The sequence below is a fragment of the Colletotrichum truncatum genome (genome assembly GCF_014235925.2).
Source record: "Colletotrichum truncatum strain CMES1059 chromosome Unknown Contig_0007, whole genome shotgun sequence".
NCBI classification, from domain to species: domain Eukaryota; kingdom Fungi; phylum Ascomycota; class Sordariomycetes; order Glomerellales; family Glomerellaceae; genus Colletotrichum; species Colletotrichum truncatum.
The window spans coordinates 1-12,908 of NW_027222404.1; the positions used below are offsets into that span (position 1 = coordinate 1).

General features: G+C 46.5%; 3 protein-coding genes across 3 annotated transcripts; 1 reads left to right on the plus strand and 2 right to left on the minus strand.

Annotated features, from left to right (window-relative positions):
* Nucleotides 1-110: 110 nt before the first annotated feature.
* CTRU02_210376 (uncharacterized protein) lies at nucleotides 111-224 on the plus strand (the record flags this gene model as incomplete). Its single annotated transcript, XM_036733608.1, has 1 exon — nucleotides 111-224. A coding segment is annotated over one exon (114 nt), but the record flags the coding sequence as incomplete, so codon positions are not given.
* Nucleotides 225-3,226: 3,002 nt separating this feature from the next.
* Nucleotides 3,227-3,445, minus strand: CTRU02_210377 (uncharacterized protein; the record flags this gene model as incomplete). Its single annotated transcript, XM_036733607.2, has 1 exon — nucleotides 3,227-3,445. One exon carries the CDS (start codon nucleotides 3,443-3,445, stop codon nucleotides 3,227-3,229), a length of 219 nt encoding a protein of 72 aa, XP_036574699.2.
* Nucleotides 3,446-9,347: 5,902 nt separating this feature from the next.
* Nucleotides 9,348-11,293, minus strand: CTRU02_210378 (major facilitator superfamily transporter; the record flags this gene model as incomplete). Its single annotated transcript, XM_036733606.1, has 3 exons — nucleotides 9,348-9,897; nucleotides 9,952-10,189; nucleotides 10,246-11,293. 3 exons carry the CDS (start codon nucleotides 11,291-11,293, stop codon nucleotides 9,348-9,350), a joined length of 1,836 nt encoding a protein of 611 aa, XP_036574698.1.
* Nucleotides 11,294-12,908: the final 1,615 nt, after the last annotated feature.

Here is a 12,908-nt window from a genome sequence, read left to right on the forward strand (position 1 = left end):
CTAACCCTAACCCTAACCCTAACCCTAACCCTAACCCTAACCCTAACCCTAACCCTAACCCTAACCCTAACCCTAACCCTAACCCTAACCCTAACCCTAACCCTATAGAGTCGCTCGTCGACTCTATCGACTCTCTTCTGATTGGTCCTTTACAGGAGTCTACAGAGTCGCTCGTCGACTCTGTCGACTCTGTCCTGATTAGTCGATTGTCACGTGACTTGTAACATAGTTCTTCCTTGCCGAGAGGTTTACCCTTGTTCCCGTAATCCTACGTACATATATCCTGTCGTAGCCGCCCGACCCAGTGGGTCTGTTAAGTGCATCTGACGGGTCGTAACATTGATCATCGTCTGGAATGTCGCGGGTGCGTTGGTGAGTCCGAAGGGCATCACAAGGTACTCGTAATGTCCTCGGCGTGTTCGAAACGCTGTCTTCCATTCTTCACCTGATTTCATCCGGATCAGGTTATAGGCTCCTTTTAGGTCGAGTAGTGTAAACCACTATGCTCCGTGCAACAGGTCTCGTAGTTCGGAGATGAGCGGTAGTGGGTAGCAGTTCTTGATCGTAATGTCGTTAAGTTTCCGGTAGTCGACGCAGAGTCGTAGTTTGCCGTTCTTTTTTAGTACGAACAGGATTGGGTATCCCGCTGGTGATGTAGAGGGTCTGATGTATCCCTTCTGTAGATTTTCTTTGAGGTAAGCGTCGAGTGCTTCTATTTCTTTCTGGTTGAGTCCGTAGATTGCTTCTAGCTTTGGCTCCTTCCCTTCCTTAAGGGGTATCTCGTAGTCGTAGTTGCTGTATTCCGGGAGTCCGGTCTCGAGTTCTTCGGCGAATAGCTTCTAGTATTGCCGGTATTCTTCTGGGATAGACAGAAGTCGGTCTTCCTTGCCGATGTCTATTGCTAATAACGTCCTAGCGTTTGCATCCTTTATCCGTAGGTATGCTAGAAATCTCTTCGCTTCAGGAGTCTTAAGAGGTTCGTTTAAGGCACCGTTCCGTGGTTGCTTCTCAGTGACTGAATCCTGGTCCTAATAGAGTTAGCCTGTTCTCTAATCTATCCGTGGGTTACTATCGTATAACCATGGTCTTCCAAGGATGACATCGTACTTGTCTCCTATCTCCGTAATATCGAAGTTAAGTCGCTTATTCTAGCTATAGATCTGCATTAGGAGTTGCGCTGTCTCCATAACAATGCGTCCTCCGCCGTACTAGACTTATTCTCCTTTAACGGTGCTAAGTTCGTAGCAGTCTTCGGCTGCTTTTCTTTTCCAGGTTATCTTTCTTTCATTCACCGTTCTTGGTGATATGAAGTTTCCTTAGGCTCCGCTGTCGATCATGGCGGTAGCTGTTCTTCCGTTGAGCTGTATTTGGACTTGTACATGCTCGTGTCGTTGTGTCGTGGGCGTCGTTGCGCTACATAGGGACCTTGTCTGGACTGCCTGTCGTTGTCCCTTGTCTTCGGTAGGCGAGTCTAGTTTTTTGACTGCTCGTCCGTTCCTTGTTCGTCGTTTTCTTGCTGTTTCTTCTATGCTTCGTCTTTCTTGATATAGTGGACTCGGCACTGGTCTTGGTAGCAGTGATACCATTGTATTTCTTCGTCAGAGTCCTCTCCAGAGCTGGTGTCGTCGACTGAAGCGACTTCAAAGGCGACTTCTAGTTAGGCATGTTGGCAGGCAACATCGCGAGGTGTTTCCGAGTCGTTAGGGGTGTTCTTAGTCGTTTCTGATTCGACCTGTTCTTCTAGTTCTTGGTTGATTTGGCGGATCCGTGCGGGATCTCCTTGTGCATGTTGTCGTCGTTCGATGTGTGCGTCCAGCGCACCGAGTTGTCGTTGCTATATAGGGTTTTGTAAGTCCTGTTAAATCCGCTGCAGGTTGGCTTGTCGTCCTGCGTAGAGGAGGTTTAGTCTTCGCTGATTGTCTTGTTCTAATTCCTCGTTGTCGTTTATACTGTCGAGCTGTTCGATTGTCTTGCGCTCGATTTTGCTATTGCTTCTATATCCCATAGCGAGGGTCCGTTTAGGTGCGTTAGTAGTATCGTAACCAGATCGTTCTTAAGGTTTCTAGGGGTACCATCCTGCGTGTTCCTTACTGCTAGAGTGGATATGGCAGTTGTTATCGAAGCAGGTGGTCTAGTTGAGTTGTTTATGAGGGATCGTCTTCGTAGCGATACTTGCTTGTCGTTTCTCTAGTACCGGTTAGAAGCGTTCCTTCTTAGGTGACCTGCATTCGTATGCTAGGTGTCTAATCTTCTAGTAGTTATAGTACTGTCTATCTTTCTTCCAACTATCGTTCTTTTTATCGTTTCTCTGTATAGTACTAAGGTCTATTGGTCTACTGTGGTAACCATAGGCAGTACTTTGTCGGGGGTTGTTTTAGTTGTTGCGGGGTCTATTATCGTTTCGCTGGTTGTTGAACTGGTGCTGGGGCTGCTACTGGTACTTACGTCCTGAGTTAGGGTTTTGTCGTTTTTCGCCTCTTTCCTTTCGTCGTTCGAAAAGCCGGTTGTCGATTTTGATAGCAAGTTCGGCGTACTAGAGAAAGTCGTCAGGTCGATCAATCTTGATGATCTCGTCCTTGACTTCGTCCTTTAGTCCTTGATAGAACATGAAGATCTTGGTTTCCTCGGTAAGGTCGAGTTGAACGCTAAGTTGTCGGAAATTGGCGGAGTAGTCTTTGGCGGACTTAGTCTGCTTAAGTTATGCTAGATCTCGTTCGGCTTGTCGCTTTTCGTCGGGGTCTTGGAAGAGTGACCTGAGCGCGTCCTCGAATCCTTTAAAATTAGCGTAGATATCGCAGGTCTCGGTAATGTACTCGTCGAGGGTCTTGCATTTTAGGTACTCTTCCTAGATTAGTTTAAACTACTTGAGGGCTTTTCCTCGGAGGTAGGTAGCTGCGTATACTACTTTTTCGGTCTTGTTAGTGAAATCTCCGTGGTGAAAGTTCTGGTAATTTTTGACCTGAATTAGGAATCCTTTGAGGGTCCCGGGGGTTCCGTCGTAGGTGATAGGCGCACTAAGCTTAAGCTTTTGTCGTCCTCCGTAGACGGGCGTAGTGACGATGTTAGCGGCGGCCCGGAGGGTGGTGATTTCCCCCTGGAGTTCCTAGATCTTCCGGAGGTTGGCGTCCCCCTTGATGTCTTCTTCCAGCTTCTTGTAGGCCTGTCTAGCGTGCTGGAGTTGCTTGTTAAGGTTTTCTATTGCTTATCGGTTTTCGTTAACGATTTTCTATATGTCTTTTGTCTCGGCTTCTTGTTTCTGGATTATGAGTCGGAGCTTATCGTAGCTTTCCTTGGTGAAAGAGCTATCTCTATCGGAGTCGTACTTGAGGTCCGGCATGTCGAAGTCCTCAGTGTTGGCGGGCTCCTGCGCGAGGCTCTGAGGCTGGTTGCGCGAAGAGGATAAGGATCCTGGAGTAGGTGATTTGGCAGAAGCGCGAGAAGACATCTTGTCTATACTGTTTAGTAGTTCTCAAAAGGTGACTTACTGAACAGGAGTAATCAAAGTGTTACGGCCAGCTAACTGACAGTGGGTTTGTGTTAACAGTAAGCCAGGGATTGACAACAGTAATAGTCGTTCTGGGGTCTGGTCGATTGAGTCGTAGATCTTCAAAGGTCTTGGTGATTAGTCAAGGCCTTAACAAGAGTCGTAGAGTAGTCGTTACTTAGGTATAGCTGAAAGTACCGGTTAGGGTAATCACAAAGTTGATTGCTGAAGAACTATGGAAGTCTGACCATGGGCCGAGCTCAGGTCATACTATATACAAGTCCTGGACAGTCCCTGTGTCTTGTCGCTGATCACTGATCAGGTACCGGTGAGCGATCAGTGATCGTTGGTGAGCGCTCAGTAGCTCTGACTGAGCGCTTAGTGACCCATACTACCTGCTTAGTCTTATCTTATCATCACGTGACTTGTACTATAGTTCTTCCGTTCCCGAGTGAGTCCCTGTTGTTCCCGTGATCCTGCAGTACAAATGTCCTGTTCTAGCCGCCCGACGCCCAAGTGGGTCGTTCAGCTGTTATCCTTGTTTACGGGTCGTAACACTGCGACGTTCCGGATAGGCAATGGGCCTGTGAACAATCCTCTAATAGAACGGGCGAAGATTGCGCTTTAAAAGTGTTTTCCGGGCTGCGACGTCGATGTTACGACGACTTCGATGGTGGATCTTGACGATTAGGTGACTTTGTATAGGGTCTGGAGGGGAGACTAATCCCCAAGCTGTTGCGGATAATCTCGTTGTGACTCTGCTGAGCTAGCCACAAAGGACATCAAGTGAGGACTCTCATGGTAGGGAACATACAACGTAACGACGTTTTTAAATCAAAATCGATCCTCGTTTACAGTTCCGTATCAAACATGTCATGGAATGCAACATTTCTCACTGACAAAACATGTGTTATAAACTCCAACAAGATTTGATCATGCGACTTGCGGGCCATGTTGCAAAATAGTACGCACGCCCGAAAAAAGTGTATAACCATTATTAGCTGTGACAATGTGTCACGGCAACTCGACAGGTTTGTCATCAGATGAGTGTATCACCCTTAGGGTCACCAAAGCCTGAAGGCAGCGTTACTGCTTCGTAAGTAGTAGGTAGAGAGAATCAAAGTGATGAGTCCCCTGCTTGCAGCCGTAAGTCATGAGGTCTTAATTTTGGAAAGGCGGATTGGTGCAAGCGGCAAAGAAAAGTTAACCTTGGGGAGGGAGACAAGGGTTGTTAGTGGGCCTGGGGAACGAGTGGCATGCCGTTTGCTGGGTGCCGGGCCGCAAGATCTAGTGGGCCGATCCGCTGGGACCGACCCCGCAAAGTGGCAGGGAATTCCCGGCGAGGGACGACAAAGCTGGGAGTGAGGCTTTGATCACCAATAAAATGACCTGTGACAGTCTGGATGTTGCGCCTGGGTTCTTGGGTGGGTATCAAGGCTGGAATATGCCATGCACTGTTGTCGCTGTTGCCTCTCGTAGCCGAGGCCAATGGCCAAGCGAACTGAGAAAAGCAACCAAACAGCTCACCTGAGACATGTAGACGCTTCGCCAGCAACATCCAGACGGTTGGCATTTTCCTTTTCAAGTTAGCGGCTATCGACTGGATGTGTTGATTTAGTCCACTGTCTACTGGGTAGTTCGGATACTGAGTCGGATAGGCTGACCCAGGTTTAAGGTCGATCAGGACGGAGACGGCCTCTGACGCCGATACACTACCCGGCAAGGGGACAAGTGGTTGGCCGGTATCTCTCAACTACATGTTACGTTATTTAATTAGCAGTGAGAATGAAGTGCAGTCCCCTTAGCTCCTTCACTACCAGTTTGTCTGGTCAATTTTATGTTATCTTGCTTATTTCGTCTCGGTGAGTTTTCAGTGTACATCTCTGAGCATCGCTGCAGCAAATGTACTAGTGACGATGTACGAATGTCCCGACACGTCAGGCCTGAAGCTTTTACCAGCACACCCCACAATAATTCGTTGAGAGGTGTGGCACTGGAGCAGGTTTCATCTCATTACAGCTTGGTCTCTACTCGGCACGATAATCATGACTCCTGGAGAATCAAGGGTCCTCTGAAGAGGAAAAGAGATAACAAGAAAGAAGAAAAATCAGGTACCCAGTTTAAAAATTCAAATAAGAGAAGTGCGAGAGCTGAAATGCATGGATTGCATGGAGAAGCTAAAGGCTTCGCTGGAATCAAGACACCAAGGGGGGAATGGACAAGCAAATTTTATGATACTACAACACAAATGAACTTGCGTCAGATTGTGGGTCAGCAGGCAATTGCGTAGCACTTGGTAAGCATCTTTTACAAGTAAAGCTCGATGGCAGAATACAACGCACAATATTTGTCAAGTGGCTGTTGAATTGGCCAAATGAATCGGGAAAGCTGAAAGGCGGGCTCGTTGTCGTGCTGGAGTGTGTCTTAGTCTCGTCTTGCCCACTCCCTATCATCGAGGAAATATTAACCCACTCGTACAAGCAGCAGTTTTAGTTGCATGTGTCTACTCATAATTGTCAGTCATTCGCAATACTTGGCATTTTCCTTTCAGGCAAATGAGTAACCGATACTCGCAGTCTTAAGGTGTCGGTTAAACTCAGCTGTTCCCTTTCAACTTTACCAAAAGTTGAAAAAGAAGCGCCTCACGTCTTGCGAAAATTGTGTCCCGTCTTGTTAATTGAAAAATTAAAATGGCAATCATAATTAGAAGAAGCAAACATTTTCCTGCCAATCGATGAGGAAGCACAAAAGCGGTGAGAAATGCCGAGAGAAAACAAGTCTAGCACCATGTTGTGCAACCAGGGAATGTTGATGGACCTTGTCAGGCTCGGAGTCCCCCGGAGTGGAGAATAAAGTAAATATTCTGGCAATTCGGCGAAGTTTATCACAACTGCTTGTACTGGCTGGCTAATGAGGTACATAAGGATTTTACCACTTTCCCTATAATCTTATTTGAAGCAAAAGAAACCTTTGTGGGAGGTGATTGTAAGAGGCCATCATTTGCAAGAACCTTTCATTTCCAAGTCCAAATACCCAGTATCATTTTGGAGCAGCAGTTTACATCAATACGCCATGAGTATTTCTCCGTCACAATGTATCCCTGTGATCATTACCAGCCGCTATTAGTAGTTTAACATCGATGGAAGCAGAATTAATGCCCTTTCTTCACTGGCTCTGTAGACCCCAGCGCCTTTAAATACTGCAGCTACAGGGCTGGCTGAACATCATTCGAAATCAACCATCCCTGGGCATGTTATCATGCAGTCTCCATTTTGCCTGCAAGAAACATGAGCGAGACATGCTGTGGAACCCCTATCAATTTCGACCAACAAATCTCCGTGCCCCCCAGGGCCACGTATTCACTCTGACAAGTTAGTTACAGTCTGGACCGAGGAAGACCTTATGAGGCGCTTCGCCCTCACCTGGCGACCCATAGCTGAGAGAGAGAGAGAAGAGGAAATCCCTGTCCTCTCTTTTCTCTTCCCCCTCCATCGGTATCTGTGTTTGGCATTTAAGACATGCCTTAGTCTTTGAACTAATGTTGGTAGATTAGAAGGCCAGTTTTTCGCGTAGGAAAAACAGGGAAATAGGATTGCCCAGTCACTTACAGGCAAGCCTGATGTGAAACAAATATCTGAGATCCAACCGATGGATATTGCTGTCTTGTTCTGTGACTGACGCTGCAGGACTTCGACTAGTAGACTGGAGCCTTGATAATTTTTGATTTCTCATCGGCTGTTTAGAGCTGCAAGACATCTTGGATTGATGCGTGGTAATCTTGATTAATCAATGAAAATACGAGGCGGGGTGATTTACATGTTGCCCACTATTTAACCCACGTCGACTCAACTTTTATAAGACGATACCACTATTACCGACATGCACATGTTCAAGATCCATCCGATTAAAACCCTTTGTCACAATCCTACTTATCACCATGTCCAACTCGTCCTCATCACCACGCCCTTCTTGGCTAGATATGGTGCTTATATCAAACCAACACTCGTACCCTGACGGGGAAATCCCACACCCAGAAGACTTTAACGTAAAGAGGGCAACAAGGGTAGAACTAGAGGCTTTCTTGTCATTTTATTGGGGCCAGTCTCATTTCATCCCACCCCAATACCGGGAGCCGGTTCTTTCCCGTGACGTCCTCCACCACCTATCTATTGCAACAAAACTCTGGTTACGTCACCGACCGCACCGCCCATTGACTGAGCTTTGGGCAGAACATCCAGATCCGGCACTCGGTGGAACTTTTGTTAGAGCCATCTACCTCCGTGAGCCAGGGACGGTTGCACTCCTGACAAAAGACAATGCGTTTCGAGGCGCAAGGGCACTGAAACGGGAACTAGGATTTCGGGTTTCCCTTTTGCCACCAGACAGGCAGCATCTGGACGATATCGCGACAATGCCTCAAGCTTCTGCAGAACATCCGAAGCAGCCCATGATACACGCGACAGAATCCTCCGCCTTTTATGGTAATCATCAGGCGCATCCGTGGCCGCAAGGCCTAGAAGGTGAGTTAAGAATGGTTTCTTACAAGCACTTGAGGCTTACAAACTTTCAGAGACATATCCACATGCCGATACTACCTCCCACAACACATATTGGTAGCTTCAACAACACCAATTGGCAGAAAAAAGACAAACTAGTGTGGTTATATGTCAAAGTGCCCCTATTCTTTACCAAAATAACCCGTATAAATTACCCATCGACAACCCTGCAGCACTATGGTCCTGGAAAGCCGCATTCCGGACTCCTTGAAGGTGCTACTTCTCTACGTTTCATTTATGTATAGTCATTAGGAATCGATAATTTCAAAGATCTCACAAGTATGTTGAGTACCAATCCGTCTGACTAAGAATGACCTACCTGTGTGATATTGTCCACGTACGGGATGCAATGCTCAGCTTCTGACATTTCCATTTCGATGCTCGACTTTCGTAACACTGTATCAAGTTAGTCACAACTGGATGACGCAGACGTCACTTACTTACATCTTCAAAAGTCCCCGGGTAGTCGTTCAGTTATCATGTTGTCATTCTCTGATGATGTAACCCTGATAATGATATTCCGAGCGAAAAGCATTTACCTGCTTTTGCGACGTAGTCAATCCCAGGCACGAAACTATTTTTCAGGTATCCTACCGGTGAATAAATCCACGTGGCTTTATTTTTGTTCCTTTAAGCAATTGCTTTGTCCGGTATGCTGCGGAGAAAACAGGATACGCTGAAACTGCTAGTAAATAACATGATGCAGAGTTGCCATCAAGTATTTGTTTCGGAGTTCTAGTACAATATTGATTTTTTCCAAGTGTCTGTTCCTCGTTGATCAGGATTATCGGAGACCTTCATCTCTGTACTTGCTAATCTGTTGTGGGGAAGAGTACCATGTAAAGATCGCAGCCATCTTGGAGGCTTGGTTTAGATCAGGGTGGCCATTACAAAGACAAAAGACGGAGTGCTCAGACACTGGGGTACAAACCTTAGAAGACGGACTAAAGGTGGGCTTAAGCGGTCCCTCATGGCTTTACCTCGTTGTTGGTCATGGCCTCATCGATGGATCGTCATTCTGTTACTAAGAGCAATATCTTGGCGCGATAGGACAATCTTTTCTTCCATATTTGTAATAAGATACAAAACCGTCGAATTTCAGGTCTTAATCTCAGAAAAAAGCCCAAGGCATCAATGACAATGGTCCTCAAAGACTTAGAGCTATAATCTGGTCGCAAATCCACATTCAATGACAGTATTCTCGATCATTATTTGTGCTTAAAGAAGCACACAGTACAGCAAAGTATGGAACCTTTCCAAACAAAGATAAAACCATCTTATCCTCCATCATTACATTATGATTCCAGTCACAGCTGATCCCCGAAGTGGTCTGCAGGCCATCTCTTTCTCCATGCTGGTCCATAGAAGTAAACTACTGGGATGAAAAGGGCGAAAACGCTAATCAGTCCAGTGTAGATCATCATAGCGCCGAAGTAACCCATTTCTATGACCCAGTCAGATATTTTGAATGACAATACAAACGCCAACAAGCATCTAAATGATGCTATGTTTACCAAAGCAGGTCCTGCGAGGTGAGGGTAGCATTCTAGAACGTAAACTGCGCCAATAGTGTTGGCACCCAAGAAACCGAAAGCCATCAGACCGAGGCCAGTGAGAAACGTGGTTGGAGAGTATGTTGCCTGGTTGGATCCGGCCAGACCAAAGATAACTGAGCCTACAATGCCAGCAATAGTCGGGATAATCAAGTTGACAAGCTGGTTTTCTGGCACACGAACTCCACGTTTCTTGGCAATACGGTTTGCCATCCAATCAGCCGCACCGCCGGTCACAAAGGCGACAGCAATAGCAGCGATCAAAACTGGCACTAGGCACAGACCAAGTATCATAAAGTCCCATCTAACGCAAACATTAGCTTAGGTTTATGGACTTATAGCGGAAGTCATAACTTACGACCACGGCTGCGTCAAAAGCGCAGGCGCCACCGTGTATCCCGCTGCAAGCGCGCAGGCAATCATCACACTGTTCAGCATGGTAATAAAAAATATTTGCGGATAAAAGAACGTGCGGAGCGTGTTGACGAAAGCATTCCAGCCCTTGCGCCACTCCAAATTGCCATGGAATAAGGCGATATCATATCGAAAGGTTCTCGGTGGTTGTCTACGCCCGTCCTCTATCCGAGGAACACCGTCTTAGAGAGCTGGTGTCAGCGTACCGTATTATGCTCAGATTTGCCAGGATACTTACTCATTTCCGCGCGAGTTCTCTGCCATCTGGTTTCTGGCATGAAAAAATAGATGCCAATAAGAAAGACTGCTGCACCTATGGCCGTAATGTAGTAAATCCAGCGCCAACTGAGATCAATGATGATGTATGGCGTGGCGATGCCGAGAACAATGATAATGAGGCCTTGAGCTGCAAAGACAGACGATATCCAGGAGTTTCGTTGATGAACAAAAATCATGTCTTGGAGAATGAACGGAATTAGGCTTTCGACAGTGCCAGCGCCAACAGCCTGCACGCAACGAGCCAATAGATGTGATGTTAAAGATTTGCTGCTTCCGGCCCAGAGGCATCCGATAATAGCAAGTATACCGGTGCTTAGTACGACAGGACGACGACCGACTGAAATGGCCATTGGTACCAGAATCAGATTGGCTAAGCCGATGACCAAGACAGGAAGCGAGGCTAATAGGTAGACTTGAAATATCGGTGGGGCATTGGGAAGCCCTGATAGAATCTTTAAAGGGTCGCTGCCCGAAGGAAGACCACCACTTGATGTCAAAGCCTTCAGTATTTTTGGATCAAGGTTGGCGTATTCCAAAGCGAATACTGGCAACATGGCGCCGAGAATAAGCTCAGCTGCAGCGGCTAATGCGCCAAAACAGCACAGACAGAAACATCCCAGTATCTTCCGCGATAGGGGCAAGTTGAGCGGATCCCGTGGGTCTTGAGTTGGTGCGGGTTGAAGTATAAGTTGACCATCTTTGTAAAGAACATTGTCTTGGACCTGTGAATCTCCACGGAATGATTCCTGCAGAGTCTTCCGATGTTCAAATTTCTTGTCGATCGCGGTTGATGAACTGTTGGGGCTACCAAAACCCTCCAATTTGATTGTCCAAAAGGCATCGTCACCTTTTCTCTCGTTATCGCGCGCCCATAGTGGTTGGAATAAACTGGAGCCAGCTGAAAGTCTCGCTTCATATGTTGGAGCTGGGTATGGTAGGCCAGGAGCGGTGTCTGGTTTCTGTTCAAGTCGTCGAGATGCTCGGGAAGACCCTGGAGTCAGATCCATATTGTGCCGTCGTGCGTAAATTTAAAAAAAAAAAAAAAAAAAAAAGGGTTACAACGTAGTCATTGACGCACCAGCAGGAGGAAGAGGCCAGCTTCACTTGAGTGGGCATAAGTTTCGGCGAATATATAAAAGATGCGGTATTGATGCTGCCATGAGCTCACAGGAGACACACGGCCCATCATGCAGCATGGTAGCAACCGAAACACGATCACGCATCATCAAACGCAATCACACAGACCCTGGCTTCAACAACATATCCCCAGAAAAGACTTACTGTCTGTCGAATATGTTTGTTTAGTTCATTTCCATCATTATTTGTTTCGTTAGAATTAGTTAGTCTGTGCTGATACATCCAAATATCTCCTCTTTCCTATCTGAACTTTCCCCTGCCATAGCGCCACATCAGACGAACAGATTGATGTGTCAGAGCGGCTAGGCTCACTTGAAACAATTGTTGAGGACCGATATCCGGATGAACGGGTTGCCTGTGGATTGGTGAACGAAAAACGTATTTCGCCATATTAGGGAGAAATGACAGTTATAATCACCCTGCTTTCGGAGTTATGGTTTCCTGCAGGGAGATAAACCATAGAACCAAAGCAGAAAATCAGTATTGATTTTCAAAAGAGCCCTTTGTTATCGCTTGAACAAAGTATTCAGGTGTTTGAGAAAGCTAGTTTGGATTGCAAGCCCGCGACAAGAACTGCTACCCAGCTGCAACAATAGATGAATGACAATTATAACTACATTTCGGACGTCTCATTCATTTTTCACTATCCGACGAACATGTTGTCAATCTAGTCTCAAATTGTGTCTAGCAGCCTTTGTATGTTGTGTGCGAGACGTTTCCCGTCGTGAGGTTTAATTTAGTACGCAAGCCTAACCAATATTAGTTTTATTCTTGAGCACTCCGGATTAGGTAGGATTGGGTTGAACAACTATCAATGCTGGTATCTTTGCTATTCCAGTGTCAGAACAGCCTGAATGCTCTGCTCACTTCCAAATTCTAGATGACTCGCCAGACTTCGCGCGCTGCAAGACGAAGGTAGCTTTCAGGGTGCGTTGATGCTGGTTGATGCAGACGATCCACCATTCCAGTTGCGCCATTAGGGGTCTATTGGCCAATCCTCAGATGGGATGAGAACTTTCTTCAACCTTAACTTCCTCAATAGGCCGGCCCTCTTTTGTCAACGATCTTCTTGCGCTTGCCTATCCCATAGATTGCAACATGGTAACAGGTACATGGCTCGCGGGATACGTGTCAATCAGACAGAGATGCTGTATCTTCTCTCGAACAATGAACATAGCGTTATTAAGTGTTTGGGGGTATCTTGTCCTTCAATTGATTGACTTATTCCTACTACCATGCTGCAGATTCGCATCCTTATCTGTCACCTGCCTTCCAAATGCTTGCATTCATTTTGCCGCTTCCTGCCATCGAGCTTGGCTTTATGATATGATTCAAAGACTAAAGATTCCTTCAGCTCATCTCAAGAGCATTTTGCCCTCTAAACTGTATCTCTTAGCGCATCGAGCACTGTTCATCTTTCGTGGCATGTGGTTTCAAAAAGAAGGCAGTGCCGCTAGATCTGTGAAGCGCCGGTTCTTGAACAGC